This window comes from Tasmannia lanceolata, unplaced genomic scaffold (genome assembly GCF_043159265.1).
Source record: "Tasmannia lanceolata isolate RefF3 unplaced genomic scaffold, GAP_Taslan_0.1 ptg000020l, whole genome shotgun sequence".
NCBI lineage: Eukaryota > Viridiplantae > Streptophyta > Magnoliopsida > Canellales > Winteraceae > Tasmannia > Tasmannia lanceolata.
The window spans coordinates 25,341,659-25,362,151 of record NW_027518697.1 but is presented as its reverse complement, the minus strand read 5'-3'; the positions used below and the strand labels follow the sequence as shown (position 1 = coordinate 25,362,151).

General features: G+C 39.2%; 1 protein-coding gene across 1 annotated transcript; it reads right to left on the bottom strand.

Annotated features, from left to right (window-relative positions):
• Positions 1 to 3,460: 3,460 nt before the first annotated feature.
• On the bottom strand, positions 3,461 to 20,390 carry LOC143854598 (uncharacterized). Its single transcript, XM_077364640.1, has 4 exons — positions 20,328 to 20,390; positions 20,148 to 20,225; positions 4,791 to 4,886; positions 3,461 to 3,722 (listed from the first exon to the last, which is right to left on the bottom strand). The coding sequence occupies exons 1-4, from the start codon at positions 20,328 to 20,330 to the stop codon at positions 3,621 to 3,623; spliced, it is 279 nt and encodes a 92-aa protein (XP_077220755.1). The 5' UTR covers positions 20,331 to 20,390; the 3' UTR covers positions 3,461 to 3,620.
• Between the last annotated feature and the right edge of the window lie 103 nt (positions 20,391 to 20,493).

Here is a 20,493-nt window from a genome sequence, read left to right as displayed (position 1 = left end):
CAAGTTGATTTTATAGGGGATTGTAATAGCTTCGTGCAGATATCAGTGTCCTAAGGAATCTACCTCCCCCCCCCCTCTCTCTCTCTCTCTCTCATTTGAGAGTGGTTTTGGGAAATTTTTCAAGGGAAGTGATATATAATCACCCCCTTTTCTTCACCAGCAGACCCCCCCCCCCCACACCCCTCAATTGGGCCTATGAATATTCCATGGAATAAATTTTCATGGTTGCCAATCATGGCCTAAGAGGATATGTCACAACCTATGTTGCATGGATTCCGATTCGTGTGCCGGTATCTGACACGGATTCGAGGTGTTGGATTAGGCAAATCTCCAAAATGTAAGATTCACGGATTTGGTAATTTTTATTAAAAATAAATAAAGTTGAAGTATATGAATGTATGTGTGCATACATTCACGGATTTGGCGTTTTTAGTAAGAGAGTAGAAGAAAAAAGGGGAAGTGGGTAGATGTTTGAGGGTGGACGATCAAGGCACTAGGTTTTTTATTAAGAGAGAACATGTTGTCTTTCACAAAGAAAGTTAGAAAGGAAAATCATTTAAAGAAAAAAATATACATGATTCGCATTTTAAAAGAAACAATGATGTGTCGGATTTGCCTGTAAAAACAGGATTCGTGCGGGATATTGCTACGACAAGAGTCCGGATGTGTCCCACGCGAATCCATGTCCAATTCACATATCGAAATAGACTCGGCACCGAGGGCAATGAATCCATGCAACATAGGTCAACGGATTGGGAGATAATCAATGAAGTAATCAAGGCTAATAAGTAATTCTTCAATGGGGAAAATTGTCCAAGTACTACTAATCTACTTTTCGTATCTTAGATGACAAAGAATTAGGTGCAAAGATACATTTTAGAATTGCGCCCCATCAGCCTGTGCAACTTTAGCTATAATATATTGGCTAAAATTATGCTTAGAAGGTTCTCTATCATCCTCAAAATCATAGCTCAAGAGAAAGGAGATTTTTTAAAAGTGGGAAGCATCATCAACGACATAAGCATATGTTGTGCGAAGAATGATCTAGAACATTGATAGAAAAATGAGAGGAGACAACAAGCTTGACGTGGATAAGGCTTACGACAGGTTGAATGGAAAATGTTTCGAAGATGTCCTTTGACGGATTGGATTCAATTTAAAATAGAGAAAACTAACCAGGGAGGCTACTGAAGGATGTTTCTTTTCAGTTCGTCTTAATGAAAAAACCCAATGATCTTTCCAATCTTATAAAGGTTTGCTTTGAGGACACCTCTCTCCATATTTGTTCATCATATAAAGCCGAGGCGAACCTAAGTTGATGCCTCAAAGAATGTTCACTAGTGGCAAAGCCTAGCTTTATGCTCTCCCCATAGACACAATCCCCTATCACACAATGCCTCTATGCTGATGGCACATTTATTTTTTGAGGTAACTAGTCCTTGCAAAAATGGGATGAAAGCTCGCCCCCATGGGTTGCATGTCACCAAAGTGCATTTGGCGCCCTTTCATCCCATTTTTGCAAGCGCACCTGCGTTTAGCAATCCTCATTTTTTTTTAATGGGACTAAATCTAAGGTTCGCCATATAATGAGTTTCCTGAAAAGATACTGAACTACCTTCTTCACTTGTGTGTTAGTTCATAGCTATAATAACAACTCTACTGAATGGGCGGAACATGTCTGCTAAGTTGCCCCAACAGGGGACTGAACCATAGGGTGCTACTGGTGGGATAGGGTCCATAAGGCTCTCCTTTATCAAGTGGTGAGAGAGGGAAGGGGAGGGTGGGAGATTAAGAGACTTGAAATTGATACGAGTGAGAAGATGGTATGAAGTGGCTAAAAACCAGGAAAACTAAATAAATTCCATTGATCAGAGTTTTTCTTTTGCTTGTTTTACGGCCATTTTCCATCTTCTCCTCACTCATGCCCTCACCATACGCTCCTTCTCCCACCCTTCCTAGCCTTCTCTCCCTACTTGATAAACTAAAATTCCATAAAAAAAATTAATTAGGGGCCGTTTGGATAGGTGGGATTTTAGAATCTTGGATTTCCACAAACTCGTAGATGGGAGACGAGAGGAGACCAGCGGTCCTTTTCAGATTTCTCACCCTTCTTTCCATCAGCATGAGAGTAGGAGATGATCCCATTTTCTAGGTCTTAGAAATCTCAGGATGGGAGAAAGATTTCTAAAACCTGATTTCTTACTTAAAATCCAAGATTCCAAGGAGAAACAAAACGGATGCTCTGCTTCTTCTCTTGTCTCCCATTCAGGATTTTGAGGAAATTCAAGATTCTAAAATCGGCGTATCCAGCCGTTTGGATACACGGATTTTAGAATCTTAGATATCCTCAAAATTCGGGATGGAAGATGAGAGAAGGAGACCGTCTATCGTTTTCAGATTTCAAACCCTTCTTTCCGTTGAACCAAAGAGCATGAGATCATCTCGTTTCTAGGTTTTAGAAATCTCAGGATGGGAGAGAGATTTCTAAAAGCTGGATTTCTTGCTTAAAATCCAAGAAACACTGTCTAGCATACAACAGCTTGATCATGAACTCTCTTTTACACTGTTTTCAAACTAAAACCCACGGATTCAAAAATCCTCATATCCAAACAGCTTAGGCGGCATTTGGATATGCAGACTTTAGAATCTTGGATTTCCTCAAAATTGCATATGGGAGACGAGAGAAGAAAGAGACCAGCTGTAGTTTTCTATTTTTTCGCCGTTCTTTCCGAGGAAATTGCATATGGGAGACAAGAGAAGAAAGAGAGCAGCCGTAGTTGTTTTCTGATTTCTCGCCCTTCTTTCCGACAGCAAGAGAGCAGGAGATCGTCCCATGTTTCCAGGTTTTAGAAATCTCAGGATGAGGTAGAGATTTCAAAAACCTGGATTTCTTAATTAAAATTCAAGAAACGCTGTCAAGGCAGCATGTTGAAAAGCGAGCCTATGTGGTTGCTCTCTCATGTAACATCCGGCTCGTTAAATGCATTCTGCGATGGTACCTAGCAAAGCCCATTATGTGTGTAGCGAGAGTGGAGAGTGCGATGGTACCTAGCAAAGCCCATTATGTGTGTAGCGAGAGTGGAGAGTGCCTAGTGTCACAGGACCCTCTCGCCCAATGCTGTTCGCATGGCTTATGACCATGGTTTAAATTTTCGGCCGAAATACTACAAAATTTTCCGAGATTTCGGATTTTGGTAGCGACCAAAATTTAAAAATTTCGCCCAAAATTATAAGAATTACAGTTAAATTTCCACGGAAACCGAAATTTCAAACCTTGCCTTTGGCCCTTGGCTTGCTATATCCTATGTACAAAATGGTGTGTATGCAAGGATCTCGTCATCAAACCCGAGGCCCTTGACACTAGGCAACTTGGCACAAAGCCATTATGCAAAAAGTGGGGCTGCAAAATGGCTTTTGTGAAATTGCCTATTGCTCAGGCAAATGCATTGTTATGCAAGTGTTTCCACAAATCTTCACAATTTGCATTGCCAAATTATTCTGCAATTGTATGTAAACTTCGACTACGTGTCTCACATATGTAAACCATACCAAACGAAACAATCTAAGTATCTTACTACATATCAAACTTTGTAACTTGTCAACAGTAAATTACTCAAATCTTAGTCATTCTTACTGTCTTTAACATCTACCATTTGCGGAACCTGCCCTGGCTCACTCACTGCTTCCCCTACCTGCAGATTTTCCTTCTTGTCAAGACCCACCTGCAGATCAACCCATCAACAGTAAACCAATGGAAGATAAAATTTAGGTGCATGTTCCCCTGCTAAGTAGAGCAGCATTTTCCATATGAGAAAACAAGATTGCATTTCTAATACAGGTCTTTGACATGAAAACAAGGAGTTAAACAACTTTTAAAAAGAAAGGGTGCAATTTGGATCGGGTTGGGTAGCTAAAAAAAGAATTGGAATCAACCCGGGTTGACCCGATTTTATGGTAAAAGCTCATCCGAATTCCGAAAAATTGACCTGAGTTTGCACCCCTAGGAACATCTTTAAATTTGTTCCCTCAAGTTACTATACTAATTGAGATTAAAGGAACAAAAAAAAAAAAGGACAGCCCAGTGCACGAGGCTCCCGCCATTGCGGGGTCTGGGGAGGGCTAGATGTACGCAGCCTTACCCCTGCTTTGCAGAGAGGCTGTTTCAATAACTTTAAACCCATTTAACTATTGGAAAACAAAGGAAAGTGGATTCCACATGTGGTTCAGAAGTTAGTGTCTATTATTTCTGTAGTAAAACCCTTTAATCAGGCCAAACTTATTATAATTCCAACCGTAAAGTCAATATGGTAATTGAAGGGGAAAAAATCAGTTTCTACTAAGTAACTTGATTCCATTAACCTCCTGCATTCTCTATCAGTATCAATACTCTGGACATCCTTTTATTTATGCATTTGAAATTATCATATAATATATTTAATCAGTGATTTTTACTCTGTTAGATCATATCATCTTTTGTTTCTATTTTCCAACTTAGCTCCACAGGTTAGGAAAGCTTCCAGCAATTATGAATTTGTTGAGTTAGCTATTGGACTCAACATTAGTTGGAAATCTATGCCAAACCCAGTATATTAATTGGCAAATATGTTTCTCCAGCAAATATTGCTAAACAGTTAATCAACATTACTTAACAAAACCCATAAGCATATTTTCAAAATATTTATTTGGTAAGAAATGAGTATCTAGCATCATGAAACTGGACAATTCAAAGGAAAAAAGAGCTTTGAATACGATTAGTTTATGACAGCAATGAATGCAGGGAAAATTCTTACTTGAACCTCCTTTTTCCCTGCAGGCTTGAATGGACAAGCTGGTGGAACCCTTTCTGGCTTCCTGTATTCCCAACCAAAAAGCAGGTACACCTTGCTCTGCAAGAGAGAGAAAAAAATTATATGGTCAAAAAAAAAAAAAAATCCATGGAAAAACAGTGCAAGAAAGATTGTGCTCCACAAAACAACAATTTCAGAACTGAAAGTGATTAAAAAATCAGAAATAGATGCATAACACTGAAATGGATCATATCTTGAGAGGCAAAGATGATCCCAACAAAACAAATTCATGCCGAAGAAAACAAAGGGGAAAGAGAGGAAGACACGCAAAAAGGATATTATATGGTGATTATCATGGTTCTACATGAGCATAGGAGAACCAAAGCCCATTCTACAAAGAATGCAAGAACTGAATAGCTGCAGAAAAATGATCATGCATTGAGTTTGAACCAACAAAAACCACTCCTAGACAAAAACACCGATAAACATTGAGAGAAAACAGCATAAAGAAGATCGATCGCAAAGAGATAAATGAAACAAAGTAAATGAAAAATAATACATACAGGATAAGAATAAAAAAAGGGCGGCCCAGTGCACGAGGCTCCCGCCATTGCGGGGTCTGGGGAGGGTTAGATGTACGCAACCTTACGCCTGCTTTGCAGAGAGGCAGTTTCCGTGACTCGAACCCGTGACCACCAAGTCACAATGTATGCAACCTTACATGCAGGATAAGAAAACTCATCGCAACTCAACTAAGCCTTTGTCCCAAACCAGTTGGGGTCAGCTAATGAATCCTTTAGAAAATTTCATGATGAAGGTGAAAGAATCTACCCGGCTCAAAATGACTAAGTCTAATCCTGACACTAGTTGGGTTCATCTACATGGATCATTTTCTTCCATTCTCTCCTATCCAAGGTCATGTTCTCTGTTATGTTCCTAGCTATCAAGTCTTTCCTCACTGTTTCTACCCAAGTTGTTTTCGGTCTGCCCCTATCTCTTTTTACTCCATCAACTTGGCACGAGTCGCCTCTTCTCACTGGAGCATCCAAAGGCCTACATGCAGGATAAGAATGGTAAAAAAAATTAAAATCTCTACTGAGTAACTTGTTTTTTCCACTTTTTATTTTCTCATCTCCAAACTCTTCTTCTCTATGCAAACAGAAAGGAAAACCTCTCCATTCTAAACCGCTACAGCCCCTTGTACACAGTTACAAAAGCTCTAAAAATTCCAATGGCTACTTTGATCCATCGATTCACACTTCAAATCTCATTTTTCATTGTTGAATCTAGTAAATCTACGCTTATTTAGCTCATACAACCTTAAATCGAGCGAAATCCCTTTCAAAATAGAAAAATGACACTGATGTGTATCTGTATCAGTGGGATCCGATATGATATGTATCCCCCATATTGGGGGTCACGAAAAATTGTAAGGTACATCGGCTTATGCAACCGATATGAGAATACACCCAACATGAAGCTAACACGGCTAATATGGGGCTGATACTGTCTGTATCATGCCATGTTCACGTCAATACCTAGAACTTCTCTTTATCATTTTTTTGCTTCAACCCCTCTGCTCATGATTGGTTTCATAAGCTTAGTTTGACTATTACTATGTATGGATTTCATCTATGTCATGTAGATCATTCCATATTTTTTTGTAAACGCTAAAGTAAAATTGTTATTCTAGCATTAGATTTTGATGATATTGTCATTTGGCAATGATTAGTAGGGCATCGCGGCATTGAAGAGATTTGCAAGAATATGTTCAAATCATGTACTTGGATAGTGAGATGCTTTCTTAGAATTGAAGTAGTCAGATCAAAACATGGAATCAATTTGTCACTAGGGAAGCGTGTTACTTATTATTTTCAGAAGCTAGTATGTTAGGGGCTAAGCCTATTGATGCTCCTACGGATCCTAATATCAAATTTTTGAAGGAAAGTGGAGAAATATTTGAAGATGCTGGTAGATACTGTTGTCTGGTTGGAGGGCTTATTTATTTTATATTTTTTTAATGATACAGAGAATATTATGGGAAGAGGAACCAATTACACATGCTTTTACAGACTGAGATGAATACATAATTTTAAATGTCTACTAAAAGCAACATGAAACAACCAAAATGTTTCCATTTCCATCCCCACCAAAACACAGACCGAAATTGAAGCACATGCTCCGTGGGTCGGAAGCCCTCGGAAATGACGTGGCAAAAAGAACAGATAAGGCAAAAAAAAAAAAACGCATTTTGTTCGGGGAAAAAGAAAACCAATAGAAGAAGATAAAGGTGCTGCAAATCAAGAGAGCAAGATGGAAGCCTAGAAGACGTGCATTACAGCTGGAAATCCATGAGATTAGAGCTTGAGAGAGAGGGAGAGAGGGAGAGAGTGAGAAGATGGCAGCTGGAAATCCCCAATTATAAAGCCCACATTTGCCCGTAATTTCTCTTTCTCAAGCATAGGACGCCATTAATGGAGGCTGTAACCTACGACAGCATAGAAGTCTCAAAACTAATCCTTCCTCTCATTCAACTAATTCTTTCAATCATTTCCCTTGTTTATTTCAATTCTTATCCTAGGCAGGAATAGGAATATTAGTTGCCAAATTTTAGTTTATGTCGAATCCAGTGATTAATCCCTTGGAGGTGTAAATCAAAAAGCGATATAGACTGCTTGATTCAACAGAAACTCAATCGTTGGAATCCATATTAGGATCTTACATCTCCCCTGATTGAAATGAATTTTGAACTTGGAAACTAAGACCACAAGTTCAGAATTCTGAATCAGATTTCCAGTCCATTCCAAAGAATTCTGAATCAGATTTCCCGTCCATTCCAAAGAATTCTGAATCAGATTTCCAATCCATACCAAATTGATTGGAGATAATAAGATCCTGCACCCGAGACTCCGTTCCTTACTCCCATCTTCCTAGAAGGCTAGAACTACGACTTCTCCTTCCAAAAAGAGCAAGATAGTTCATGGAAGTTTAAAATTCTCATTCCTCTATCTTCACCTTATTCTTCATTTTCGTTTGATTCTCCTTAGTAACGCATAGGAATCTAAATACATCTTCTATTTAGCATTAGCTCTCTGGTTAATGTGAAAAGAGTTTCCAGATGTTTTCCCTAAAATTCGAGAAAGAAAACCCTCTTGAGTTTCGCGAAAATCTAAAAAGATAGCACATTGTCAGACTTTCCATAGCTACCAAGTCTTCTCCAACCGGATGGATGGACCGATCGGACATGGCCCCCATCCGATCGGACAAAACTAAGAAAGAGTTGGTGTGCTGTCCTGTTTTCTGTTGTTCTGAAATCCTTTCATATTTTCCCACTTCAGTTTTATTCTTGTTAATAACTTCTCTTGTTATGAATTATGATCTGCCGTACATTTAAATAAACCAAAAGGAAAGGAAAGATATGAATGATAATCAATCCTAGGTAAAAAGAAAATGGAGAGATTTCAAGTAGAGACTGAGCTTGGCTGTGTAACTAATCCCTTCCAACCTCGTAACGAGATCACTTACATGATCTGAGGTTTGCAAACAACCGTGATCACTCTCCAAGGACCCTAAGGACCCTAGAACCCTAAAATTTTCTAGGTGGCAACTCTAGGATTATGAATTACTTATTCCACGGGTTGTTTATGTTCTCCATCAAAATGCAAATTCCGAGGTACCCTTTCCTCACCAAAAAGGCGAGTGTTCCATTAGGAGTGCTAAGGGGAGTGAAACTTTCGATTCCTCACCAAAAAAATAGAGAGTGAAGCGGTCATGGAGAGGTCGCCCGTCAGGGGATTCAAATCTCCACATTAGAATTTCCGTGTCTTACTATTAAGATATTTATTCTTTTGAAGAATATGGTTAGGAAGGAAAGCTCCTCAAAGAATAATAATATTGGGTCACAGAACTATTCTCAAGTTTTAATGTTCGAACACCCATACAAACTTCGGACTAAGATCTAACGGGTGAGTTACCCACGGCTCTTGTCTATTTGCTTAACAAATGAACAAGTGCATGTTGAGGTGGATGGGGACTCTTTGGGATTAGAGCAGTTCATCTCGGTGTATATTGTGTGGGTCTAAGACAGGCTTAGATGGGATTGTGATGTTGCCGTTTTGGTTAGATGGATATTTGGTACGGTGCTCTCGTTGAGGAGATGAATGATCCCTGAGGTCTCACCTGTTAGGTTTCAGTATTTGAGATCAGGTGTGGATGGTTAGGATTGCTAAAGGGTTAGTTTTGTGCCATTGATCTGACTGCCTTTTGGATTAGGTAGGTTAGTAGTTATTATTATGCCTTGAGGGCATTTTGGTATTTAAGATCATTAATGGCACGGCTGTAATAAAGTCGAAGGAGGGCTTTTTGTTTGCTCCTGAGAGTGTAGAGATTTTGGGGGTAATTTGGGAATTACCAAATTTCCTTTCTCTATATAAGTGAGCTTATGGCTCATTCTCTACAAACACGTAACATTCTCTCCTCCCTCTTCTTCTCCCTCTAGCACCTTTTCTATCCACCCTCGATCTCTCCTGTCCATCTTCTTCGGACTGAGGTCTAACGGGTGTATAGTTACAAACTCCCTCGTAGTGTACGTACAAACCCCCTCAGGGTTTTCCGATCATCTTCCATCCCGTCAAATTGTGATTTCGATTGCGGCTTTGGCGTGATTACGTGTCCGATACAACGTTAGAGTAGGAAACATATCTATACATATCTATTGTATAAGCCGGTGATTTGAACCAACTTATACCTACAGAACCGTTAGATCTCATAATAATCCTGAGTATGGGTCTTGTGTATCAGAGATGAGTATGGGTCTTGTGTTAGCTAGTAGAAATTGATTGCAATATAGTCACAGTAGAGATAGGCCCCACATGATTCTGAAAGCTCAATGATAATTAATTCTAATCTAATTAGCAGGAAACTAGAATGTCTCTAAGAACCTCCAATTACCTCAAATTGAGTTAGAATTAATCAATATTGAGCAAAATTTTTAACAATAGAAAAATCACAATAAATAATGCCTTTATTATGATTGGACCCACCATTAAATATACTTATAATGGCTCAATTTCTCTAATGGTTGGTTCGAACAATTTTTCAAGTCTATAACTCACCAATAGACTCCTGAAAAACAAATACGGCTATCTCTGAAGTCCCGCCAAGATTAGATTTAAAAAGGTCTTAATTTTTTTTTGTAAGTTATTAAATAACTAGTTCAATGGTTTTTAATTATTATTAAAATAATAATATTGAGTCACAGAACTATTCTCAGCTTTTAATGTTTGAGCAGACCCATACAAACTTCGGACTGAGATCTAACAGATGTACAGTAACCCACGGCTCTTGTCCGTTTGCTTAACAAATGAACAAGTGCATGCTGAGGTGGATGGGGGCTCTTTGGGATTACATCAGTTCATCTCAGTGTATATCGTGTGGGTCTAGGGCAGGCTAGATGGGATTGTGATGTTGCCGTTCTGGTTAGATGGATATTTGGTACGGTGCTCTCGTTGAGGAGATGAATGATCCCTGAGGTCTCACCTGTTAGGTTTCAGTATTTGAGATCAGGTGTGGACGGTTAGGATTGCTAAAGGGTTAGTTTTGTGCCATTGATCTGACTGCCTTTTGGATTAGGTAGGTTAGTAGTTATTATTATGCCTTGAGGGCATTTTGGTATTTAAGATCATTAATGGCATGGCTGTAATAAAGTCGAAGGAGGGCTTTTTGTTTGCTCTTGAGAGTGTAGAGATTTTGGGGGTAATTTGGGAATTACCAAATTTCCTTTCTCTATATAAGTGAGCTTATGGCTCATTCTCTACAAACACGTAACATTCTCTCCTCCCTCTTCTTCTCCCTCTAGCACCTTTTCTATCCACCCTCGATCTCTCCCGTCCATCTTCTTCGGACTGAGGTCTAACGGGTGTATAGTTACAAACTCCCTCGTAGTGTACGTACAAACCCCCTCAGGGTTTTCCGATCATCTTCCATCCCGTCAAATTGTGGTTTTGATTGCGGCTTTGGCATGATTACGTGTCCGGCTCAACGTTACAACGGGCAAATTTATTTATTTATTTTTGAAATTAGAGCTTCCACAGCGTTCAGTGGTATCAGAACTGTAGTTGACGCGTAGTTCCCAAATCATGGTTTTAATCGATAACCACGCTTCAATCGGTGATCCTTCGTCAGATTCGGTACGTTAATTTTTTTTGCTTTCAACAGCTTGGTTGGATTGCTGGAATCTTATTAAAAGAATACAATATGACGGAAATGACCAGTGTAAAAAGGGGTTTTTCCGACTGGAACTCTTTGGCTAATGTCGGAGATTTGTCGGCTGGGGATCTCCTTGGTCGCTGCTGGTTCGACCATTCCTCGTTCGTCAATCCCTCTTGCGGGCCACGCAATGGCTAAGAACCAGCCAAGAAGGCTTTTCCTAATTTTCAAAGATGGCGGAGTCTTCTTCCTGTAGCCTTGCGTTGGTGGCTATCGTTTCGGCGAAATCCTCTAGTCGAGGGTGCCGTGTGGACGAAGGGCCCGCTAGCTATTTTTGCGGGGATGGATTCTGGAATCAAGTTTATCATCTCCGTTTCCGTCGGGAGGTTGAAGACGAAGGTGAATAGAATACGTGTTTTAATAAAACAGCATATCCATCTTTTGGTAATGCCACCCATCCCAAAACCGTTTCATTGTTTAAAAGTTTTTGATAAAGTTGAAATCCCTATTTTTCATATTTACGGGATATGATAAATGCGACTCTTTTCTTGCCAGCTGCCGTGTACGTGGCAATCGGTTACTTTGAAACAATCCCAAGCTAAAAAGGAATTGGGCTGGGGGTAAATATATCATTTCCCGTTGAATACCAACTTACAAATTAACAAACACCGTGTTACACACGGTTGCTGATGATGACTTGGTGATAAGTTTCACGCAAAAAAAACTACACCCACTAGTTTTATATTTCCACCCTATTTTTAAAGCCAATTCAATAGAAAAGGGTGACTTTGTGAAAAAAAACTTTACAAAGATAATGTTTAAAAATACTTTGCCATTTATAAATAAAGGCACCCATCACACTAGCTATTTGAAAGGGCTGTGTACTGTGCACTTAGAAGCACGAAGCGGGTGCGGGAGCGGGGGCGGAGGCGGGAGCGGGGGCGGGGAAGCGTGGGGTCTAGAAGAGTCTAAGTTTGGGAGCGCCATGGGAGCGTGTATGTAATATTTTCTTAATATATCTTTAAAAATTCAAGTACATCAAAAAATAATATTTTCTAACCATTTTCATATGTATCTTTCAAAATGTAAATACATCTAAAAGCTAATTTCTAACCATCTTCATTTGTGTGCACTCGTTCATCGTGCATTCTGAAGATGCACAAGCCTTTGTGCTTGCTCCAATAAAGTACTTTGAAGAGTTAGAGTTTGATGTAAGGAAGTTGGTGATGGTGGGACTTATAGAGTAATAGAAGTAGGCTGGGGTGTCATTAGAACGGTTCCCGTCTCTCTCAGGTCGCGCTCCCTGGAAGCTCCTTCCTAAGGAGCGCCGAATCGAGGTTCTGAGGTGGGAGCGGCACCCCGAAAGAAGGTTCCTGCTTCTAAGACTGTGCATGTTCCTGTTTTGGAGAGAAGGCATGGGGACGCGTGGTAATATGAGAAAGTATTTTTCTTTACTTGAAAAATCTCAATCCTACTTAATGGTATAGCCACCCCGTTTCAAAACAAAAGCAGTCGATGGTTGTGTTATCCACAACTCTAGTATGGGTGCAATTATCAAATCTTCAATAGTGTTATTTCAAAACACTTATTTACTCAAAATGATCCCTATGGACTTTTTGATAATGGCACCCTTTTCTTTTTGTTTTGAATATGAAAGCTTTACCTATTATTTGATTTAGGGAAGTGATATTATCACAACCATGATTTAATAGTTACACGGTCAAAATTGTCTTTACTTTTTAAAGGGCCTTGTGAAAAATTTTAAGAACTGCAATAACCTTTGACAGCCCTTTAAATTATAAGAGACAAGTACTGTTAGTGCAAATATCAAAACATGGTTGTGCTTATATCATATCCCCTTTTAGGAGAGCTGTTCTTATAAATGTAATCCTAATATTTTGTCTTATATGGGGCTTTTCATAAATTGAAGAGTTACTAATGGACTTTATCAAGTAGCTAAGAATGAAACCATTTATATCAGTTTTGATAGCGGCTCCTGTTGAAGCAAAAATGGTCTTCTACTATTGATAAGAACACCCCTATATTGTCTTATGTGAGACTTTCAAAACTATAGAAATTGATTTGTGTTTCTTTCCATATTTTGTATGGTTTATTGAGAATTGAATTGAGCGGCACTAATTCTAGATGCCCTAATTATTGTATAACATCGAGGTTTATTTTTCATCATTTTATTATAGATGTTGAATTTGATTTTTTCTCCTCACTTTGCAAGTTTGGGTTAATTTTGGTTCAACACTATGATACTTGATTTGAAAAAATACTCTTTGATGGTGTATACGATAGATCCTGATTGTGTAATTATAACCATCGAGCTACCACATAAAATTTATGTACGAAATTCTTTGCTTTTGTCTAGTGGTATAGAATGGCTTCGAAGGGTGTGATTTATGAACTCAACAAGGGAGAAAAACTTGACGGTACAAACTATGATATGTGGAGATGTAAGATGACCTACGTTTTGCATGAACAAAAGGTCTCCTATACTTTGAGTTGGACTATGATTCAACCCGTGTCAAACAAGGGTGAGCCAGTGGTTGATGCCACATATGAGAAATGGCGTGAGGACGACACAACCGCTAGGTACATGTTACTTAGTGTCATGCATGATGACCTTATCACCGCCTTTGAGATCCATGATACTGCCAAGGGCATGTGGGATGCACTTAAGACTAGATATGCAATAGTGACAGCCAATAAGCTTAGAGTCATGGTTATGCAGTTAGAAAACAGTAGGATGGAAGAAGGTACGAACATCTGTGACCATCTTAGGAAGTTGTCCTTAATGATCCGCCAACTGATAGCTGCCGGTCATGTACTCAATGACGAGCAACAAATCCGGGCAGTGATGAGATCCCTTCCCCTTTCTTGGGCATTGATTAAAGCCCTATTGACCGATAACGCCAGTGTGAAGAATCTCAATGACCTTATTTTTCACCTAGAGTTAGAGGCTGAGCGTCGTTCTGCCGAGGGTGAGACTCATGTACATCTGGTAGAGCCTAAGACAGAGAAGGCTGTGAAGCCTTAGGGAAGAAAGGGTAAAAGGGGCAAGGGATTTAAGAAAGAGCGAAAAGTCAAACCCGAGAAAAGAAAGACTTTATTCCCAAGCAAAAGAGAGGGGTAAGAAGAATCGGCGCAGTTCGTCCAGAGGACTTCCTTGCCGATGTGGTATGGCACCGATGGAAAAGGAAAAATAGGCGCAATTAGTCCAGAGGATTTCCCTGCCGATGTAGGCACCAATAGAAAGGAAAAATCAGCGCAGTTCGCCCCAAAGGACTCCCCTGCCTGATGTGGTATGGCACCCATGGAAAAAGAAGAATCGGTGCAGTTCGCCCAGAGGACTCCCCTGCCGACGCAGCACAATAATCGGGGAAAAGCCTCACAAAGTCTGTCTATCATATGTGCAATTAAGTTCACCTGCAAAAATTGCTTCCTTAGCGATTCAAATTTCCCGCAAAATTGCTTGCGTGGACTGAAATCTACACTCCTATGAAACCCTTCACACAGGAAGTGGAAGCATGACCAACCGATATATTTTTGAAATAAAAGAAGGTTCCTGCAAATTTCATGATTTAATGATCAACCGTGTGATTTGTCTATCGGTTGGATGCAACTCTTATTATATTAAGCCCCATGGTACTGATATGTTGTCCAAAGCATGTGGGAACCAAGAACAAAATTCAATAACAAAGCCATCATCCAGGCAAAGTAATGTGGCTGACATTTGTCGCTTAATTCAAAATTTTTGTAGGAGTTTTCTAGCTTTCAAACGGGCGTCAGGCTTGGAACCAATCAAGAAACAGATGCTTTAAGACCAGATGATTCGTAAGATACTCAAATTAGCATTAAGTTTTGACTTTTTAATGAGATGCAACCTCAAAGGGGCATGACAAAGGGACAATACTTACTGCCGGGTGAAAAAATATGAAGTTTTGTCTAAACTAATGATCGGTGAACTAAAAAATCATAGCCAATACATACTAAACTCCTCGGCTTCTGATGATGAAAAGCTTCAACAAAGAATAGTCCAAAAAAAAGGGCAACAAACTGGCCATCCAAAAGACATAAATAGATGGGCCAATTGATGTAAAAAAAAGATATTCAGGTTTGCATCAAAATATTCTGAAACCCACAGAGAAGATTGAATGGTCACACGAATAAAATTGCAAAACCGTAATGAGGAAAATGATTGATAAAATAACCGGTACGATGCAAGGCCCTTATATTCTTTAGATATAAAAGGAAATTGATCACTATTTATCCTATCCCAAACCCATGCTTGTTAAACTTCCGCAAACATATATGTGAAGATGTAGCAAGTGCTAAAGAGATCCCCTCAAATAGGATTAAAACATCTGCCCAATAGGACTTTAGTGCTATTGCTCTGGAAGTAGAAGGTGCAGATGCAAAAATATGCAAACATCTGGCTAGGTTTCTAATTAAAATCTCGAGTTATAGAGGCTATAAAATCAGGAGTAAGGCATACTGACTCAGTTGTAAGTTTATGAAAAGGCTCAAAGCAAGGATTCTATAAGGGTGGCAATGCAACCTAGATAAAGGATTATCTGAAGAGCGACATCGAGACAATTCAGAAGCTACAAAGTTGGAAGGGTTAAAGTTACACAGGGAAAGAACATTAACTCTGATAAGCTCTTAACGGCTGTGGGGAATACAACTAGGGGGCCCATACGCAATAAGATTTACACTAATTGCAACAAAGAAAAAGGAGTGGAAATCTTAGGCATGGGATTTCTTCTGTGGTTCCTATTCCACCAACTTCCTCAGTATAAAAGAGTAGCTATAACTCATGTCTTACATGTCCTTGGACCAAACATTAATCCACAAAGACCAAATCGTCTTGGAAATTATTACCTCAAAGGCAGGAAAGTTCTTCGGGGTGCAAAATTTATGGGGTGAGGATGGTGGACCTAAACAAGTTGTCCATATAATAGTGGGCCCTAAATAGTGTAAAATAGTGGGACCCACTTCAGACCATGAGGTTCAACATGCTGTCCATACTCTTAGAGATATGAGATGAAATGATGGATCCACCTTACACATGGCTCAGATTATCCTATGCATGGCCCGTACAGTACTTGTTTAAAAATATCAAGGGTTGGATCATCCTATGAAGCGAATTTGTTGGGCATACTCTATCTGCATCAAGGCCATCCAATAGAAAAAAAAAATGATCTTAACCATCCAATTCACGGACATTTGAATACTATAACGTCCATTCTAAACCTCCACAAATCGGATAATTAAGATCATGTTATGGAAATGATTTGTTCGGCATACTTATTTCGGGGCGCGACGAATGAATGGTTTCGATCATCCAAATAGCATGGGCCCTGCTATATCCCCTCAAAAAAATGGTGAAAAAGACCGCAATACCCTCGGGTAAAGAAAAATGGTCTGAATACCACCAAATCAGGTGAAAGGACCGTAATACCCTCGGGTTAAGAAAAAAGGTCAGAATACCACCAAATCAAGTGAAAGGACCGTAATACCATCGGGTCAAGAAAAACGATCGGAATACCACCAAATCAGGTGAAAAGGCAGTAGTACCCTCGGGTCAAGAAAAACGGTCGGAATACCACCAAATCAGATAAAAAGACCATAATACCCCAGGGTCAAGGAAAATGGTCAAAATATCAACAATTGGGTAAAAAGACCAGAATACCCTCGGGTCAAGGAAAATGGTCAAAATACCACATCAGGTAAAAAGAGACCAGAATACCCTTGGGTCAAGGAAAATGGTCAAGATACCACTAAGTCAGGTAAAAAGACCAAAATACCCTCGGGTCAAGGAAACTGGTAAAGATACCACAAAGTCTGGTGAAAAGACTAAAATACCCTTGGGTCAAGAAAAATGGTCAAGGTACCACTAAGTAAGGTAAAAAGACCAGAATACCCTCGGGTCAAGGGACATGGTCAACATACCATCAAGTCAAGTAAAGAGAGACCGGAATACCTTCGAGCAATGGGAAATTACTAAAATATCCTTATATCAAAATCAAGTGTTGTTCAAGGAGGTCATACATCTGCATGGAGTCCCTAGATCATCTATGTCAGATAGGATACTAGATTCTTGAGTCATTTCTGGATAACCATACGGAGGAAAATGAGGACTTCACTGCAATTCAGCAGCACATATCATTCTGAAGCAGTTGGAAAAATAGAAGGGATCAATCACAGGTTAGGAAATTTGTTCATATGTTTAGTTGGTGAGAGACCTAATCAATGGGACTTATTCTTTCCTATAGTAATTCCATTAACCGTTTGACCGAAAAAATCACCATTTTAGACCATCTATGATCGTACCATATACCACATTTTAGATCATACCCCAATACTCTACCCTAGAGGGCATAGTGCCAAGGCCGACGACCTCATCCAACACATAAGGGAGGTACAATAAGAGGTGTTAGATAAAATAAGATCATGTAATGACAAGCACAAGGTGGCCGCTAATAAGCATCGAAGAGATCAGTCATTTCATGTTTGAGAAATAGTGATAGCATTACTTCAACACGAGTTTTACCTGATTGAAGCCTATGACAAGATGAAGAGGAAGAAGTTTGGACCATATAAAATCCTCAAGAAATAAGGCCCAAATGGCTATATATTAGATTTTCCTAAAGATATTATGACTTCTCAGGACTTCAACGTTGCCAACCTATTGATCAAGGAGGCCCGCCAGAGCTCGACGATATCAATTCACTAGCCTTTAGGTCAAGCTCATCAGTAGATGATCTAGTAGAGAAGATCATGGATCTCAGTACGACGAAGACACACATACGATCTCAGAGGAGGTATCTAGTTTGTTGGCAAAGAAAACCATTGACAGACTACTCATGGTTAGATGAGACCGAGATGTGACGACTTCGAGAGGAACTGTACCCGTGCATTTCAGACCCTTATTCAATGGAGTCGAGTTCTTCTCACATGGACGAACTGATGTGCTTTTGTTTTTGTTTTTTGAAAATGATGGCCAACTAGTTTATTGAACTGATGTGCTTTTGTTTTCCCTAACTAGTTTGGGACAAAGGCTTAGTTGAGTTGAGTTGAGTTGAGTATAGCCAAATTTTATTGAAGAACAAGAAGACCGAGATGGTCAAGATACTGAACAAGGAAAACAATACATAAATAAAGAGAAAACAACGAGAGAAAAACCCAAAGAGGGGAAAAAACACAAAGAGGACCTCATCAAGATAGAATAGGAAGGTATTCTAACATTTATAACCATGTAAGGAGGTCGGCTAATAGCATGGCGGATAGCTAGTGGGAAAGTCAGGGCTAAAAATGTTTGATTTCTTTCCTCCGTGATCACTTTTTATTTTATTCTTCTTCTATTTGTATCTTTGTTTTATACTGTGGGGTTGACTATCTCGGTCTTCTCCTTTTTATTGGAATGAATTTGCAACCATTTAAAAAAAAAAAAAAAAACTCAAAGAGGGAGTGCACCATAAAGTGCTACAAACTCCTTAGAGACAATTTCTCTAGCAAGCTTCCCCGCCTCCTTGTTTGCTGAACGAGATGTGCTTTTGTTTTATTCTACTTAATTTATTTGACATATGCATTTTTTTAGTTGTTAAACCATTATGTGGTATGTTTTATGACTTATCGGGCTAAGATGTGGGGGATGTCCACATCACTACCTACTTACAGTCTTACGCAACTCCAATGGCCCATCAATAACCATCTCCTATGGTCCACCACTAAATACTCAAACTCTACCATGTAAACCTATTTAAATCCCCCCTTTCCAACCTCAATCCAACTTGTGAAAGAGGAAAAAAACCGCAAGAAGAGAAGCAGCCAAGCAACTGCTCCCCTTCTCCCTTCTCTTTCCTTCTCCTTTCCTCTTTGTTAGACAACGCAAAACTAGAGGCAAATGACAGTGAACGGTGCCTCTCCCTTCTTTCCCTGTTCTCTCCTCCATTCCCATGCCCCTGCTTCCCATCTTCTTCTCCTCCTCTGCTTATTCTCCATCTCCTTTCCCCTTCTCCCTCCTCTTCCCCCCCTCCCTCCCTCTCTCCTTTCATCCTTGTTAGACAATGCACAACCAGAGGCTGGCGATGGTGGACAGCACCTCTCTCTCTACATCCCCACCTCCTATCTTCTTCACCTTCTTTGCTTCTTCTCCATCTCCTTTCCCCTTCTCCTCTCTTTCCCCTAATTTTCACCCCTTCCCTTTCTTTTCTTCTTCTTCTCTCCACTCACTCACCAGTCCCTCTTCATTCTTTGCTTTTCTCATTTCTGCTTGTTTCTTTCCCATCATCCCAGCCCCCTTTAACATCCCCTAACTCTAACACCATCCTTCCTTGAACCCAGCCACCACATACCCCATCAAACCCCACTAATTTTACCCTTGTTTGAACCCAAACCAGTCACCTATCTTTATCATTTGCTGTCTACTTTAGTGGCAGATCTTAGACATTTCAGACCTGCATAACTTCAGTTATCGTGCAAATGTTTGCACTTTGCTAATTAGATCAATTCCCAATTGATGTTCAAACTCAAAGGCTATCGATTTCAATAATTATTCTAGTTGTGATTAGCTGTTATAATTTATTTAACTTATTTGGAATCATATGTTTGCTGCCCCAATTGAACCAGTCCTTATTATTGCTCCTAAAAGTCCTCCAGATTTGATTTGCAAACCCTAGGTTTCAATATTCTATAATCAGAAAAGAGAACCCACACATCAAAATTCACATTAGAATAATAAATAAATAAATACAGGGATGTGGTTCCATAATCATAAAAGAGAAGCCAAAAAAAATGGCATCTAAATTATAAATACAGTAATATGATACTAGCTGGAAGAAGGGGGAAAAATAAAAGTAACCAAACAATGCAAATTCAGAAAAAAAAAAAGGAAAAAAATAAAGAAACCCAGAAGTAAATTTTTCAAAGGAAGCACTGTTCAATAATCAAAACAGGGAAGAGGAATCCAAACACAAGAAACTCTCAAATTGTTAAAAGAAAGAAAAATAAAATACACACAAGTCAGAAGCAAAATTATAGGACTAAGAAGGTATTTAAGGCAAAGAAAAAAGGAATGAAAACACAATTGAATTCAACATTTAGGGGAAATTAAAACCCAGAATCAAAATCAGAAGGACTTACGAGGATAAAATCGATCAGCAAAGGCAAGGCGTTGACGATTGGAACGAGGAATAGAGGTAACAGACACATGAGACAGACCTACAATAATAAAAAAAAACCAAACTATTTTTCTCTGTCAGCCATCAAAATCAAAGAGAAAGAGAGAGAGATAGAGGTGAGACAAAATGGAAAAAACTTTACCATCTTGAAGGCGTTTCTGGGTTCTCTTCTGTTCTTTCTTTCTTCTGTTTTCTATTGCTGCTATATATATATATATATATATATATATATATATATATATATATATATATATATATATATATATATATATATATATGAGAAAACGGTTCCTACACATATGTGTAGA